The 16,933-nt window shown below is 44.5% G+C and overlaps 2 protein-coding genes across 2 annotated transcripts; one reads left to right on the forward strand and one right to left on the reverse strand.

Annotated features, from left to right (window-relative positions):
• Nucleotides 1-545: 545 nt before the first annotated feature.
• On the forward strand, nucleotides 546-13,476 carry lmf2a (lipase maturation factor 2a). Its single transcript, XM_020456028.2, has 15 exons — nucleotides 546-897; nucleotides 5,939-6,055; nucleotides 6,154-6,290; nucleotides 6,384-6,412; nucleotides 6,752-6,945; nucleotides 7,200-7,378; nucleotides 7,498-7,639; nucleotides 7,758-7,883; nucleotides 7,958-8,063; nucleotides 8,193-8,289; nucleotides 8,649-8,831; nucleotides 9,025-9,193; nucleotides 9,339-9,450; nucleotides 9,627-9,735; nucleotides 12,556-13,476. Exons 1-15 carry the CDS (start codon nucleotides 804-806, stop codon nucleotides 12,967-12,969), a joined length of 2,208 nt encoding a protein of 735 aa, XP_020311617.1. The 5' UTR covers nucleotides 546-803; the 3' UTR covers nucleotides 12,970-13,476.
• Nucleotides 13,124-16,545, reverse strand: miox (myo-inositol oxygenase). Its single transcript, XM_020456029.2, has 10 exons — nucleotides 16,409-16,545; nucleotides 15,836-15,919; nucleotides 15,414-15,494; nucleotides 15,051-15,213; nucleotides 14,894-14,961; nucleotides 14,661-14,770; nucleotides 14,381-14,448; nucleotides 14,235-14,284; nucleotides 13,990-14,102; nucleotides 13,124-13,906 (listed from the first exon to the last, which is right to left on the reverse strand). The coding sequence occupies exons 1-10, from the start codon at nucleotides 16,424-16,426 to the stop codon at nucleotides 13,798-13,800; spliced, it is 864 nt and encodes a 287-aa protein (XP_020311618.1). The 5' UTR covers nucleotides 16,427-16,545; the 3' UTR covers nucleotides 13,124-13,797.
• Between the last annotated feature and the right edge of the window lie 388 nt (nucleotides 16,546-16,933).

The following is a 16,933-nucleotide window of genomic DNA, read 5'->3' on the forward strand; positions in this document are numbered from 1 at the left end:
ACGATTCCCCAACCCCTCCGGTCCTCACTATCTGGGCAAGTGGCAAAGTAATAACCCTGCCTATTTCTCTAATTACATTTTAATCTTGGCCTTAACCACACTGCGAACCTAATGATTAACCCTAAATTAAAACCAAAAAATTGTTTGTTGTCGATATAGATAATGTTGACTACGCTGCGGCCACATTTAGTGGGAACCAACGATGTATATATAAACCCTGGATCGCTATTTTCTATGTATTGGGCAATGAGAGAATTTGAAGTCACTGGATCAGCCATATTGGTAGAACCAGTCCTTCATAGAAATGAATGGTATTCTACAGTATTTCAATTAAATCTTTCAAGGACAGAATTACACGTATTTGTTGGTGTAGTGGGGACAGTAACATTAGAGCTTTCAAAAATGTATACTTTGAGAAAAATGTTTTTATGTTTGTTTTATATGTTTAGCTCATCATGTGTACGTATAATAAGGTGTCTGTAATATAAAACGTGGCAGAAATTACATTGAATGCATTTCTATGGCTTCCAAAATATTTTTTTTGAATGGCGGAAGTGCCAAGAGCAGATGGAAGTGCAGCGGCTTCAAACCAGCGATCCCGGGAAGTCTAGTGTATGTAAACATAATTGGTGGGAACCCACGCCTTTACCCCAATGTCACCATTTTGATCCACCGATAGGGACTTGTCTCCAGGTTATGTGAAAATCCCACACCGACTTCCCGTTCCACTACAGTAGACTACTGTCGCGTCCTGCAGAAACGGATAGAGAGGAGATCCCAGAAAGGGCCTCCACACAGCAGACATGGGCTACATTACTCTGCCACGCCGCCTGTTCCTTTGGTGCATGGCTCTCATCTACATGGTCGCCTTCGTCTCCCTCTACCTGCAGATACCAGGTGATATATCTAGTTAGCTGTCCCATTTAGCTAGCTAGGATAGCTTTCTTGACAGTTATGAGTGTTCTGGTATGCTAGCAGCTGTTAGCCAGTTAGCTAGCCTCCTATAGCATTGTACTTGACTTTGAAGTCAAACATATTTCAAGTTTCATTGCTTTTTGCATTGGTAACGTGTTCCCCTGTAGCTAGCTATCAAGCGTGTTACTCTGTTGCAGTTGCTAGCTAGTTTAGCTAAGTATTTTTAGCCAGATAACGGTAGACACTAATTATATTTTATTATACTTAGCCCGACTTCTTTCTGTCTCTAGACACGGGCCACATATCTTTAAGTAATTTTTAACTTTCCTGACCAAGGAACACTTAGTTTTATAATGAATATTCGATATTCTCAATAGTAGTTATTGAACCAAGCTTGCCATGACTATGAAGATGGTATACTCTGAATCAGGAGGATTAAAAAAAAGTAAAATCTGAAATCGTATTATGATTTTAATTAGCTCTTACACCAAGTGTTCCATGACTAAAATGATATATTCTGAATTTGGGGCAGATGGACAAACATCTCCCCAAAACGATGTAATTAAATCATTGAGTGGAACACATTCTATTTCAGTGACAGCAATATGGGAAGGAAGGGGCGAGGTTGTTCTTAGATTTAAGGAGTAATGGTGTTAAAAAAATTAAATTAACTGCTGATATAAGCTTTAGGGGATGTAGTATTTATTTATTTTTTGAGTATTAGGATTTACACCTTCCCTGTCTCTGGTCCAAGCTTGAGTCAAATTGGTGGCGGTAAACCACCTTAAAGTTTTTCTAACCTTAATATAACATCCACAGAAGAGGAAAAATCCATTTTGCCTGTATCCCCCGGCGATTACACGCAGACCGCATGAGAGGAATGTACCCTACGACAAGAGGCATAGACATTTCGTGAGGTAGCTCTACCAGCTTGAAAGGTGCAGTAGTAATTAGTATTCTTGAAAGTATGCAGATTGAAAGCATAAACAAAACTGCTGAAATTTCCCCCAAAAAATAAGCAGTGGCTTTTCTCCATCCTCCCCTGATTCTGAATATATCATTTTCATAGTCATGGCACGCTTTATGTAAGAGCTATTGAAGATTTAAATTCCAAATCTTATTATAAAAACAAAAAGTATGTCAACAACACTTCAAATTAGTGGATTAGTCTATTTTAGCCACTCCCGTTGCTGACAGGTGTGTAAAGTCGAGCACACAGCCATTCAATCTCTATAGACAAACATTGGCAGTAGACTGTGGCACAGTCATAGGAGCTGCCCTGGTCAACAGTAAGTGCTGTTATTGTGGAGTGGAAACGTCTAGGAGCAACAGCTGCGAAGTGGTAGGCCACACAAGCTCACAGAACGAGACCGACGAGTGCTGAAGCACGTAGCGTGTAAAAATTGTCTGTCTTCTGTTGCCACACTCACTACCGAGTTTCAAACTGCCCCTGGAAGACACGTCAGCACGATAACTGTTTGACGGGAGCTTCATGAAATGGGTTTTCGTGGCCGAGCAGCCGCACACAAGTCTAAGATCACCATGCGCAATGGCAAGCATTGGCTAGAGTGGCGGAAACCTTGCCGCCATTGGACTCTAGAACAGTGGAAACACCGTTCTCTGGAGTGATGAATCACGCTTCACCATCTGGCAGTCGAATCTGGGATTGGCGGATGCCAGGAGAACACTACCTATTGTGCCAACTGTAAAGTTTGATGGAGGACGAATATTGGTCTGAGGCTGTTTTTCATGGTTCGGGCTAGGCCTTTAGTGAAGGGAAATCATAATGCTACAGCTAGGGTTGCACATTTTGGGGAATATTCGGAGGTGGAAACTTTCCATGGGAATATATGCAAATTCATTTTTATACCATTTAAATGTAGATGTTTTTTTGCTTTGGATATATTTACCATATCATATGGAGACATAATTGCAAATGATTAAATCCTTCCAATAGAGAGAGAGAGAGAACTATTTAGTTTAAAATTAAACTTTAATTAAATGAGTTGATGCTTCACATGGGATGATTTCACTGAACAACATAAGGGAATATTGAATGATCCCCAATGATCCATCGCATCTCCCAAAAACGTTTTCAACATACATCTGTAAAATGATAGTCTAGAAACTAAAGCTTTGGTTGTCTTCCTCTCAGGTCTCCTCCCTGGACCTCCTCAATGTCCACCTCTAGAACATCAGACTCTGAGGCCTCATCTACACTATCACTTTCCAACCTAGTTGAGGATGGCTCGTTGTCAGGCTCAAAAAGCCTCACATTTGCCCGGATGGACACCAATTTTTCAACCCCTGTATTGGTCAGCCTGTTGCGTGCTTTGGTGTGTGTGTTCCCAAACAAGAACCAGTTGCGCTCTGAGGCGGCTGATGTTGGTAGGATTTGGAAGATGATGGAGGCAACAGGGGAAAGAGCCTCAGTCCCTTCCACTAGGTGGCTGATGAGATATGTTGGCACGACTGCCATATTGCATCTCCATACCAAAGCCTTTGCTTGGAAGTGTACTTCGCCAGATTGCCAAGAACCTTGCCCTCATCCAGGCCAAGGTGGCGAGACACGGTAGTGATGACACCATAGGCCTTGTTGATCTCTGCACCAGACAGGATGCTCTTGCCAGCGTACTTGGTCCCACATGTACGCTGTGGCGTGTATGGGCTTCAGGCAGAAGTCTTCACGCTTTTTGATGTATTTCAGAACTGCAGTTTCCTCTGCTTGGAGCAACAGTGAAGTGGGCAGGGCACATCAGACAGGGTGGCATTGTCTCCCTCAATCCATGCGATGGCTTCCTCCTTTAGGTTTCAGGCTGCTTACCTCTCTCTCCCAAAATAAATCACCAAGGAGGATCCTCTTGATGGGGCTTTCCATATCGGCAGACTGTGATATGGCCATTTTCTTGGAGAGACTCCTTCCCCTCCAGGAGACTGTCAAACATGATGACAACACAACACCAACGGGTGTTGCTTCAATGTGGTGCTCTTATTCTTCTCACTTTGCTTGGTGAGGTAGATTGCTGCTATAACTTGATGACCCTTCACATGCCTAACCATTTCCTTGGCTCTCTTGTAGAGTGTATCCATTGTTTTCAGTGGCATGATGTCCTTGAGGAGCAGATTCAATGCATGAGCATTGCAGCCAATGGGTGTGATGTGAGGGTAGGGCTCCTCCACTCCACAGACCAAGCAGCCGTCATGGTCGCAGCATTGTCTGTCATAAGTGCAAATACCTTCTGTGGTCCAAGTCATTGACTGCTTTCAGCTCATCTGCAATGTAGAGACCAGTGTGTCTGACCCTTGTGTCTGTGCTCTTGTAGAATACTGGTTGAGGGGTGGAGATAATGTAGTTAATTATCCCTTGCCCACGAACATTCAACCACCCATCAGAGATGATTGCAATACATTCTGCTTTCTCTATGATTTGCTTGATCTTCACTTGAACTCTGCATCAGCAAATGAGTAGATAAAGCATGTCTGGTTGGAGGGGTGTATGCTGGGTGAAGAACATTCAGAAATCTCTTCCAATACACATTGCCTGTGAGCATCAGAGGTGAACCAGTTGCATACACAGCTCGAGCAAGACATTCATCAGCATTTCTCTGACCAAGTTCCTCCATTGAGTCAAAAACACTTCAGAGTCCAGGAGGACCATGAGATGATGCTATCAATAATCAGCAAGTCCCCTTTATGCATTTGGCCAGATTCTGCATCTTTGTTGCATTCTTCACATATGATTTGACACAGTATTTGCAAATGTACACAGCTTTTCCTTCTAATTAGCTGCAGTGAAATGTCTCCACACATTAGATAGTGCCCGTGGCATTTTCCTGTAAAGATTAGGTTAAAATACAATTCCATGTACAGATAAATAGTTAAGCAGTTTGATTAAACAACTCCTTTGTAATAAGTTTTAAAAAGAAACATGTATGGAAACAGGTGAATGAACACTCAGTTAGCAGGCTCAAGCAAGCTAAAACCCACATGGTAGCAAAAACTAACTAGCAGAAATTAATTAACAAGTTAGAAACTATTTACTAGTTAACAGAAAATCATGTCATATAAAATGTATTCACCCCTCCCAGTATTGTAATCAAAACTTACCAGAAAGCATGTTGTCCTTGGCTCGGACAGTGTAGTAGTGTGGACTCAATAGCATCTCATTAGTGCAAGATCTTGAGTCAGCTGCACATGTGATGGAAGAGTGCACTGCACATGTGATGGAAGAATGCACGGTGCATGCAGAGGGTTGCAATTCCATTGAATTGGGAATAGTTTAACCAAAATATTGCACAAGACTTAGAATTGTCTTGTGTATCCCACAAAAAAGGTTCACTGTTATAAGCTAACTTTTTTTTGATGAATTTAAGCCAAATTCATCAAACTTCCCATGGAAAATTTCCAGAAGGTTTCCGAGCCTTTGCAACCCTAGCTACAGCATAAAATTACATTCTAGACAATTAAGTGCTTCCAACTTTGTGGCAACAGTTTGGTGAAGGCCTTTTCTTTTTCAGCATGACAATGCCCCCGTGCACAAAGCGAGGTCCATACAAAAATGGTTTGTCAAGATCGGTGTGTTTGATGGGGTTAAGCCTTGATCTCAACCCCATTGAACACCTTTGGGATGAATTGGAGTGCCGACTGCAAGTCAGGCCTGATCGCCCAACAGCAATGCCCAACCTCACTAATGCTCTTGTGGCTGAATTGAAGCAAGTCCCCGCAGCAATGTTACAATATCTAGTGGAAAGCCTTCCCAGAAGAGTGGGGGCTGTTATAGCAGCAAAGGGGGGGGACGAGCAGGTGTCCACATGTTTTCCATGTAGTGTACCATCTTCATTGTCATGGCATACTTGGTTCAATAGCTATTGAGGAGAGAGAACCGAATGTCCAATATAATAAAAATGTTATCTAGGTGTTCAGTTAGGCTAGTAGGGGTTTTCCTCCTATGGAACTACATCCTAAAGTTAACCTCCAGTACAAGTTACTACTTCTCCCTGTTGACAAGGTGTGTGTTTTCCAGGCCTGTATGGAAATGATGGTCTGTTACCAGCGCGGTGGCAACTGCGGTACAGTGGTAAGGCTCTCTGGGAGCAGCTCCTCTCCTCTCCCACCTTACTGTGGCTCGCACCACGTCTGGGTGAGTTCCTAAACAACATTTTAGCAATGTATTGTGACTAACTGATCATTTGAATCATAAATCGAATAGACTCTTTAACAGTGTAAAATGTATTCTAGGTCTTGACACCCAGACTGCCATGGAGCTGCTCTGCCTGCTGGGGGCAGCACTGAGCCTGGCTGCTACAGTACTGGAATCACTCAGAGACAGCTTGGTGTTTCTATTTCTCTGGATCATGTACCTGTCAATGTACCAGGTCAGTTATACCACACACACATATACACACTGCTGTAGCGGGAGCCAGTATACAGTATGTATGCCTGATCTCTGACTCTGCCTGAATTTCCAGGTGGGACAGGTCTTCCTCTACTTCCAGTGGTGAGTTGCGTGTGTGTTTGCCACACCCAGAGACTGAATGCCACCCTGAGGTTGCATGTTAATTAACACCCCAGTACTGCTGTTAGTGTGTGTATGAGACTGAGTCGTCTTGGCAGTCAGCTGATGTGTATGTGTGATTGGTGCTCCTATCGCTGTGCAACTGCATCTGTCAGGTGCCAGATTATAAACACTATATCACATTGATAACAACATCACCATAGTAGCATCATGATGAAAACACTACAACATTAGCCCTGTCTGGGCATGCTCAGTCTCTGGGTCCTAACACACTCTCCACCTTGCTCATTCTCCCTCCCCTTCTCCTTTCTCTGCATCCAGGGACTCTCTTCTCCTGGAGACGGGGTTCCTCTGTGTGCTCATCGCCCCGGTGACGTCTTTGCGGGGGTGGCGAGCGGGCAGGGAGCATGACCCTGTGACCTTCTGGTTGGTCCGTTGGCTGCTGTTCAGACTGATGTTCGCCTCCGGAATTGTCAAACTCACCTCCCGCTGCCCTACCTGGTGGGGCCTCACAGGTAGCTGTGTGTGTGTTGCATAATTGCTCAGGCAGGTCACCAAACTCATCAGACATGTTACTACCACTCAGACTGCTGTTTCTGAGCATCTTTCTCTCCCCCTGATGTACCATAGAGACCCAGTGTAATCACACCGTCTCTGGCCTGTAATGTGTATATCTCTCTCTAGCCCTAACATATCATTGAGCCCCAGTGTAGCTACACCCCTAGCCTATTGATGTGTGCCTCTAACATGTGGTGGTGTGTGTCTCTAGCGCTGACATATCACTACGAGACCCAGTGTATCCCTACACCCTTGGCCTGGTTTGCCCACCAGCTGCCCGTCTGGTGGCATAAGCTGTCTGTGGTAGCCACCTTCGCCATTGAGATCGCTGCTCCATTCCTCTTCCTCAGCCCTCTACGACGACTTCGCCTCGGGGCCTTCTACATGCAGGTCAGATTAACTCTGTATGTTGTAGCATTTTGTCATCAACAGTTTGGGGACTTGGTCTGTCTCCCCCCTCTGGCGTTTAGGTGAAGTGCAGTGTTTTCTGTCACCCCTGTGGTATTTAGGTGGTACTGCAGGTGCTGATCATCCTGTCTGGAAACTATAACTTTTTCAACCTCCTGACCCTGACGATGTGTCTGTCTCTGCTGGATGACGAGCATATATACTTCTGGCTACGCAAGAAATACACTCCTAACCCTAACCAAGGTACACACACTCCGGCACATACACACTGTGTAGGTAACTTGCATTGAGGACAGTCATTCAGTTTTACTGGAGGCAGGATGTGACATGTACTCCCTGGTTCTGTCTCTGCTCCAATCAGGTTCCTCGTTGTGGTGGGCAGGGTTTGTAGTGGAGATCGCAGTCTGGGCTCTAATTGGCTTCGGAACAGTCACATGGTTTGACCTGCAGATCAACTGGGACAAGTGGACTGTCTCCTCCAGGACAGGTGTGTGTGCGTGTCAGTTATCAGCTGTAGTAGATAATCATTGTTTTGACTGTTATTGCTGGTTATCTCCTCAGTGTTTACCTTCCACCAGTTTAACCAGTTCCTGAAGACTGTCACCTTCCCTTCGGTCTGGCTGGGAGTACTGTCTCTCACCTGGGAACTAGTCTCTTCCATGTTCAGGTAACACACACACACCTCTCTGGGAAAGTGGTCTGTTCTGTGTGTTGTGTTGGTGTGTGTAGAGCGTTTCTTCAGGAGGCTTTGGGATACTGCTGTGTGTGTATTTACATGTGTGTCTGTGTTCTATAGGTGTGCCTGTGTGGAAGGGTTCTTCAAGAGGTTTTTGGGTACAGTCCAGTGGACAGTGTTTGGTGCTGCTGCTGTCTCTATGTTTGCCATCAGTCTGGTGAGTAGAACACTCTAGAACAGTGGTTCCCAACCCTTTTTGTTTACTGTACCAACTGAATTTAGCTCTGCCTGGAGTATCCCTGAAGTACCCCATCTCGTGAGTCTTCTGAAGTACTCCCTATAAATAGGCCAAGTACCCCCAGGGTTCCTAGTACCCTGGTTGGGATCCACTGATCTAGAATAATGGTACCTGTTCTCAGGTAAGGCATGTCATACTTTGTGTGTTCCAGCATGTTCTTGTTCACCTTTATAGAGTATGACAGTAACGCCAGTGTGTGGCCGGGGGTGCGTCAGGGTAATGATGCGGTCAGTCGTTACCAGCTGGTCAACTCCTACGGCCTGTGTGTGTTTGTCCAGGTCCCATTCACCTTTATAGAGTATGACAGTAACACCAGTGTGTGGCCGGGGGTGCGTCAGGGTTATGATGCGGTCAGTCGTTACCAGCTGGTCAACTCCTATGGCCTGTTCAGACGCATGACTGGGGTGGGGGGCCGGCCCGAGGTGGTCATCGAGGGATCCATGGATAAAGTCACCTGGACGGTAGGGGTGTGGGGGTGTGTGTGTGTGTGTGTGTGTGTGTGTGTGTGTGTGGGAGAGGTGTTTTTTTTGCCCATTTGTAATGTTTCTGTAATCTGTTTTAAAGCTGAAGTTAACCAAGGATATTTTATTTTTTCATCCAACTTTAATTGTCTCCATTGTCCTACCCTCTCTCTCTCTCTCCTCCCCCCTCTAGGAGATAGAATTTATGTATAAGCCAGGGAACCTCAGTGCCCCTCCCTCGGTCATCACCCCTCATCAACCACGGCTGGACTGGCAGATGTGGTTTGCAGCCCTGGGAACACATACGCACTCTCCCTGGTTCACCAGCCTAATGTACAGACTGCTGCAGGGCAAGACGGACGGTAGGGTGTACACACTTCCTTCTTTTTGAGGTGAATGGCAGTGCATTACTGCCAATACAGCCACATTAACACAAACTGTATTGTATTTACTGTATTGTAAAATATCTTAACGTTTGTCTCTCTCTCTCTCTCTCTCTCTCTCCAGTGATTGAGCTCATCCAGTCAGATGTGTCTCAGTACCCGTTCCACCAGCAGCCTCCCACATACCTCAGAGCTCACCGCTACAAATACTGGTTCACTAAAACACTAGCTGATGGGTTAGTACATACTCTCTCTCACACACATACACACAGAGAACCGATGGGTGATGAGGTAGTTGATTCCTGTTGCGCAGCAATAATCTGAATGTCGACATCTTTGAGGAAATGCAGAAATCATCAGTTAACGTGCGAGTCAGTGTCACAGCTGACATATTTTATTGTGTGTGTTGTAGGTCGTATCCTCAGCGCTGGTGGAAGAGGGTGTACATAGAGGAGTTCTATCCCACAGTGTATCTGGGCGACACCTTCCTGGAGAGCATGCTTAGCCAGCATGGACTCAAGGTACGGTGCATTTGGAAAGTATTCAGACCCCTTTACTTTTTCCACATTTTGTTACTGTAGCTAGTGATGCACCGATATTACATTTTTGGCCGATAACGATATCTGATATTTTCCTTGCCAAAAAAACTATACCGATATTTCAAATTTAAGCGGCCTTTTAAGCATTTTAGTACAGTTAAATAGTTTAAACACACTGACCACAAGGTTATTTTGTTGGCATTTACATATGTCCCCCTTACCAGCAAAAATCTAAACCTATTTCTTTCAATTACTTGCTGTGCTGTTTTGTTAATTTGTTCTCAACCAGAATTTCATCATACATGTCAAGCAGTGAAGTTAAAGCTCTGTCTGTTCATCTGTGGCATTTTCCTCGGTGCGCACTGTCACTGTGTCCGTTTCCATCTTGTCCAGCCATGTCTGTAACATTTCACGTAAACCCTGTTTCTTGTCTGCATCGAAGTAGCGGTCCTTGTACCTAGCATGGAATATGGTGGCGACACAGTAGAGGTTCAGAGAGAATGCCACCGAATCGCTTGTTCAGACTCCAGTAGAGTACTTTTCCAAGTTAACCCGACGGTCTGTGTTGACATTGTTGTCGAGCAGGTGTTTCAATGCCATGACAGAGGGTATCACGTCTGCTGCAGACACAGTTGAGCTTATTTCTCCAGTCAGTTGTTCGAATGGAGCCAGGAGTGTTCATGTTTCAAACATGTTCTCAAATGCCATTGAAATGGCTGCAGCGGTATGAGAACCGGCACATTCTTGAGCATGCAATACGGCTTTCCTCAGTATCGAAATCCTCGTCGACCCTCTGTGCTGTCAGACTCCGCATGCACATGGGGCTGACATCACTGGTCCAAATGTCAGTCGTGAAGCTAATAGCAAGTGGCTCATGGGTGTGTTTCAACAATACTGTGTAACTCCGGTAGGGCAACATCTGAAAAATAGCACCTACTTGGTAGTGTGTACCGGTGCTTGACCAGTCGGCGAAAGCCAACATCATCCACAGCAGAGAACAGTTGATTGTCAAGGGCAATGAATTCCATTATCTTGCCGATAATGGATTTTGCCTTTGAGTTGTCTCTCTGAAATGTTCCTATTCTTTCAAATGACTGATGGACTTGTTGACTGCTCGATCCACACAGCAGACATTTTGGTCTAGATTAGGAATGAAAGTGTTGCACGTGTAGCGGATTGTAGTGTTGCATATCATCTACCTACGTTATATAGGTATGCACGTCATCTACCTACGTTATATAGGTATGCACGTCATCTACCAACGTTATATAGGTATGCACGTCATCTACCTACGTTATATAGGTATGCACGTCATCTACCTACGTTATATAGGTATGCACGTCATCTACCTACGTTATATAGGTATGCACGTCATCTACCTACGTTATATAGGTATGCACGTCAGCTTTGACATCGGTTTTGCACACCGGTGTTAAACTAGACATCGGGCCGATACCGATGTTGGCATTTTTTGGTAATATCGGCCGATTCCGATATGTTTACCCAATCTATTGTGCATCCCTAGTTACAGGGGTAAAACTTTTTGAGATTTTTTTGGCACATTTTATTAAAATAAAAATATCACATTTTCCATAAGTATTCAGAGCCTTTACTCAGTACTTTGTTGAAGGTCTCTCCAGAAATGTTATATTGTGTTCAAGTCTGGGCTCTGGCTGAGCCACTCAAGGACGTTCAGAGACTTGTCCCGAAGCCACTCCGGCATTGGCTTGGCTATGTGCTTAGGGTCATGGTCCTGTTGGAAGGTGAACCTTTGCCCCAGTCAGGTCCTGAGCACTCCGGAGTGCTCTTCATCAAGGATCTCTCTGTACTTTGCTCCATTCATCTTTCCCTCGATACTGACTAGTCTCCCAGTCCCTTTCGCTGAAAAACATCCCCACAGCATGATGCTGCCACCACCATGCTTTACCGTAGGGATGGTGCCAGGTTTCCTTCAGACGTAACACTCTGCATTCAGGCCAAATAGTTCAATCTTGGTTTCATCAGACCAGAGAATCTTGTGGCATGCTCCAAGCAGACTGTAATGTGCCTTTTACTGCGGAGTGGCTTCCGTCTGGCAACTTTACCATAAAGGCCTGATGGTTGTCCTTCTGGAAGGTTCTCCCATCTTTGTCAGTGACCATCGGGTTCTTGGTTACCTCCCTGACCAAGGCTCTTCTCCCCCGATTACTCAGTTTGGTCGGGTGGCCAGCTCTAGCAAGAGTCTTGGTGATTCCAAACTTCTTCCATTTAAGAATGATGGAGGCCACTGTGTTCTTGAGGACCTTCAATGCTGCAGAAATGTTTTGGTACCCTTGCCCAGATCTGTCCCTACACAATCCTGTCTCGGAGCTCTACGGACAATTCCTTTGACCTCATGGCTTGGTTTTTGCTCTGACATGCACTGTCAACTGTGGGACATTTTTTATAGACAGTTCTGTACCTTTTCAAATTATCCAGTCAATTGAATGTTCCACCCGTGGACTCCAATCAAGTTGTAGAAACATCTCAAGTGTGATCAATGGAAACAGGAGGCACCGGAGCACTTTTTTTTTTTTTATCTCATAGCGAAGCGTATGAATACTTATGTAAATAAGTTTTTATTCTTTAAAAAACGGTTTCCGCTTTATTATGGGGTATTGTGTGTAGATTGAGGATTTTTATTTTATCCATTTTAGGATAAACATAACAGCATGTGCAAAAAGTCAATACTTTCCGAATGCACTGTAACAAACTACCTGTAGTTCTCAGCAAGCACTAAGTGTGTGAGTCCTGTATGTCCTTGTGTCTGACCCGTGTGTATAGGATAAGTCCCTCCCTCGGCGTGTGTCTGAGGCAGCTGTGCCCCAGGTGGTGAAGTGGGTGCGCTCTCAGGTGAGGGGTGTGTCTGCACCCCTGCTGCTCTGGAGCCTCCTCTTCTGCAGTGTCACCCTCTGTCTGCTCCGGGGACTGCAGCTGGAAATTACACTCAAGACCAAACCTACTGCAGCCAAGGCTGAACCAAAATGCACAGCTCCACCCCACCACCCTGATGCTAAGGAGGCCAATTCCAACGACAAAGATGGTCTAGGACAAAGACAGGAGGAGGAGCGGGAGGAGGTTGATGCAGAAGAGGATGAGCGAAGGGGGGAAGAAGAGGAGAGTGAAAGAGAAGAGAACGATGTAAGAGATGAACTGGAAGAAGAAGAGGACGGAGAAGAAGAGGAGAGTGTTGACTGACTGTCTCAAGAAATAACGAGTTTCTCCTGACCCCTGAACACGGGATTTGGTAGCCCTCCCTTCCACTAACTGTCTCGGTGTCCAAGTGCTCAAGAGAAAGCTGCCTGTCTTGACTACTTGTCTGCCTTTCGCCAACAATAACCTTCAAACCAAAGAATTTTGTTGATGCTTTATTCTACATTTGACAATCACTTTATTTGAAATGAATAGACAGTTTTCCAATTATCTGTAGTATTATTACAATCAAGAGAAAATAACCTTTTTTTGTCAGTGTCCTTATCATTGTACACGTGTGTGTGTGTGTGTGTGTGTGTGTGTGTGTGTGTGTGTGTTAAAGGGTGTTTGGTTTGCCACTGTGGTCCTTTGCTTTGCTGGCAGATATAATGTACTGAATCACCAGTTCTGCACTTTCCCGCCAAGCGTCTTTCCACGTTTGAAAAAACATCACATCCATGAATGGAAAATGTTAATGTTTTTGTATCATTTATAATAAATATAGGAAATGTATCTATTTGGTTCTTCATTATTAACCATATGAATTGTAATCAGCATTCTAAGCAACAAACAACACTTTTAGGATGTTCTGTCATTAGAATATAATGTAGTTGACTTACAGATGACAACATGGTAAAGGCTTTCCAGGTCTGTTGAAGATAAAGCTAATAGTGTTACCCATATCTGAGGAGATGCCTTGGTGTTGCTGCTGGATATGATCTCTATGAAGGTGTGAGAGAGGGTGGGAAAGAAATTAATTGTGATAGTTAATTGATTTATGAAACATTTGAGGTGGGAGTAGGTGTGTGTGGCTGCCCCATCTGTCTGTGTGTGTCACCACTTCAGTACCCCAGGACAGTACTTGTCGATGAGAGACTGGTAGTATGGCTTCAACTTCTCTATGTCAGGCAGCTCAGTGGTCTTGGTGTAGAGGTCAAACTTACTGTAGGGGTCAAATGTTCGAGGTCAAACTGACTGCAGAAAGGGTAGAGAATTATTTTTCAGTGTGTGTGTGTTGAGACGTACTTGAACTCGCGAACCCAGGGAATCATGCCCATGTCCTTGTCATCACAGAGGTGCATGTAGTCTCCATGGGAGTGCCAGGGGTAGAAAGAATGGAATCGGATCATATACAGACCCTAGAGAGGGAGAGCAGAGGAGTGAAGACTTAGGTGAGTTAACTCTGAGCAGCAGTCTTAAACTAGAACCACTGAGTTTTTGTAAACCTGTAATCTCTTTGCTAATGTAGAACCATAGACCCCAATTCTCACCTCTTCTGGGATGGTGCACTTGTTGAACTTCATGACCCTATAGAGATACTCTGGAACAAACAACACAGACAGCAGTTCAGTAGTGTTATTGTGCAGGCCCATGTACCTTACAGTGGTGACTGTGTGTATGTTTCTGTGTTACTCACCATCATGGCCCCAGGACATGAGCACATTGTCCAGCCCACAGTTTGGCTTATAGATCCCACACTCAGAACTACAGTGGGAGAGGTGATGAGGTGAAGAAGAGATTATCATCTAAATTAAGTATATAAGATGGCACATTAACTTTCTGTATATACGTGTCTGCTAAATGGCATAATGTAAACACTTCTCCAGGCTGGCTTGTAGCCGGCATGTTGTGCAGTGAATGATGGGGTTTGATAAGACTTTTTTATTAGATTGGTAAAAAGAGAAGTGTAACAGTACTTGTAAGCAGGGTTTTTGTCATCGGGGTTGTCCACGAAGGTACTGCCTCGAAACACAATGCCATTCTGGAACCTGCACCCCACTGGGAATGTGTCCCCCACTACAGCCCACTGCAGGACAGGAACACAGTGTAGTTAGCCTAGCGTTGCCTAACATCACAAGCCATTTTACCACTGCTGTTAGCGTAGCCTAGCATCACAACCTGTATCAGGGTAACATCGAGAGGCATTCACCTGGGGTTCCCCTGACAGAGCCATGATCTTCCCAATGTCATGGATCAGCCCCACCAACTGGAACCAGTCTGGAGAGGGACGAGAGATAAGGATAGGAGTTGTGAACCATGTGTGCATGCGTACTTGTGTGTGTGTGTGCGTGTGTGCGTGTGTTTGCCTTTGTGGGGGTGTTCCCTTCGGATGCCCTCAGCGGTCTGAAAGGCGTGGTATGAGTTGGGGAAGTCGACATCAGGGTCGGACTCATCAACAAGCTGGTCCAGAGATATGACGGCTTCCATCACCTCCATCTGGGCATGCCCACAACCTGACCACTCAGAGTGCTGCAGAGGAGAGGAGGAGCGGGGAAGGTTAATGAGTGGTATGTTCATGTTATCTGCAACATTAGACGATATTACATAACATCTTAAATGTTAACAGTCACAGTTACACTCCTTGTTAAACATTGCAGGTTGGTGTAGCCTGCTCTCCTGACACACACACACAGTTTGCATTTGCGCTGAACCTGTCTTGACAGACTCACCTTCTGCTTGACAAAGTCCAGGGTCTGGTTGGTGTGCATCAGCTTGTATGTGTTATACACACGATCAATCAGACTCCCGCTCTATTACATACACACATTACAGATGTATTGTGATTACCAGCCTTAAAACAGTAATATTATGTTGCAACCAAGACTCCCGCTCTGTTACATACACACATTACAGATGTATTGTGATTACCAGCCTTAAAACAGTAATATTATGTTGCAACCAAGACTCCCGCTCTGTTACATACACACATTACAGATGTATTGTGATTACCAGCCTTAAAACAGTAATATTATGTTGCAACCAAGACTCCCGCTCTGTTACATACACACATTACAGATGTATTGTGATTACCAGCCTTAAAACAGTAATATTATGTTGTAACCTAGGTAAATAATCATACTCCTTTGCTGACCTCAAAATTCCTGTATTCTGTCTTGTCCTTGTCTTTCTGCTCCAGGTCTAAGATGGGACGGTATGCCAGAGATGGGTCTGGACCCTGAAACAGAGGGACAGACAAGATAGACAGAGGGACAGACAAAGAAAGTCAAGTACACATCTTAACATGGCGAATGTGATAGAAAACAACATACGTTTCAAATGGAAATATTAGACCTACAAATGTTTAACATGTAGCAGTAGATCACACAAAATATTATTTGATTATCAGATGCATGATAACACCAAGTTAAACTTATGATAGACATACACATACAGACAGACACATTTGCTACAACAATCCTGCAGAAACAGGCATTGTGTGGGTTATATTAATTATATTATATTAATGTTGTAGACCTTGATGCATTTTTCGTAAGGGAAAATTAAGTCTGAAATGTCAGTGTAAATTAAAAACTTCAGAAGCCTTTTTAAACCTTTACATTTCCTGCATTACAGGAAAGTTTTCCTGCAACAGGCTGATCAAGTGAAGATCCTACATCTGTAATAGCTAAATATATTTTTTCAACTTTTCTACAGTCATACGTACAATATTGACGACCCTCATGGTGAGGTCAGTCCGTCAGTCCATTCGGTTATGAGTAAGTATGGGTCTGCTGGCTCCTCTAAAGTGCAACCCCAGACCCTGTCCTGTATATACCCCTCTGGTTTAACACTTATGTCATACACCCTCACAGCATACAGGTAGTGATAGTCGTTATCTCAGTGGGGGCGGAGTTAAACTAACGGGGTTCATCTGGCTGGACTACTCTGTGTGTACGTGTGTGAGAGCGTGTTTGTTTTCCTTGAGAGAACAGTGAGTCCTTAACTATGATCAACAGGTATCTGGTTTGGGCTGGTCTTGAGAGTTGTGTTTGTGTGCGTATTTGTCTCCGTTATTTACCATAATTATTTTTACCTTTTATTTAACTAGGCAAGTCAGTTAAGAACCAATTCTTATTTACAATGACTGCGTACCCCGGCCAAACCCAGACGATGCTGGGACAATTGTGCGCCGCCCTATGGGACTGCCAATCACGGCCGTTTGTGATACAGCCTGGCATGGAATCAAACA

Source organism: Oncorhynchus kisutch, linkage group LG22 (genome assembly GCF_002021735.2).
Source record: "Oncorhynchus kisutch isolate 150728-3 linkage group LG22, Okis_V2, whole genome shotgun sequence".
NCBI classification, from domain to species: Eukaryota; Metazoa; Chordata; class Actinopteri; order Salmoniformes; family Salmonidae; genus Oncorhynchus; species Oncorhynchus kisutch.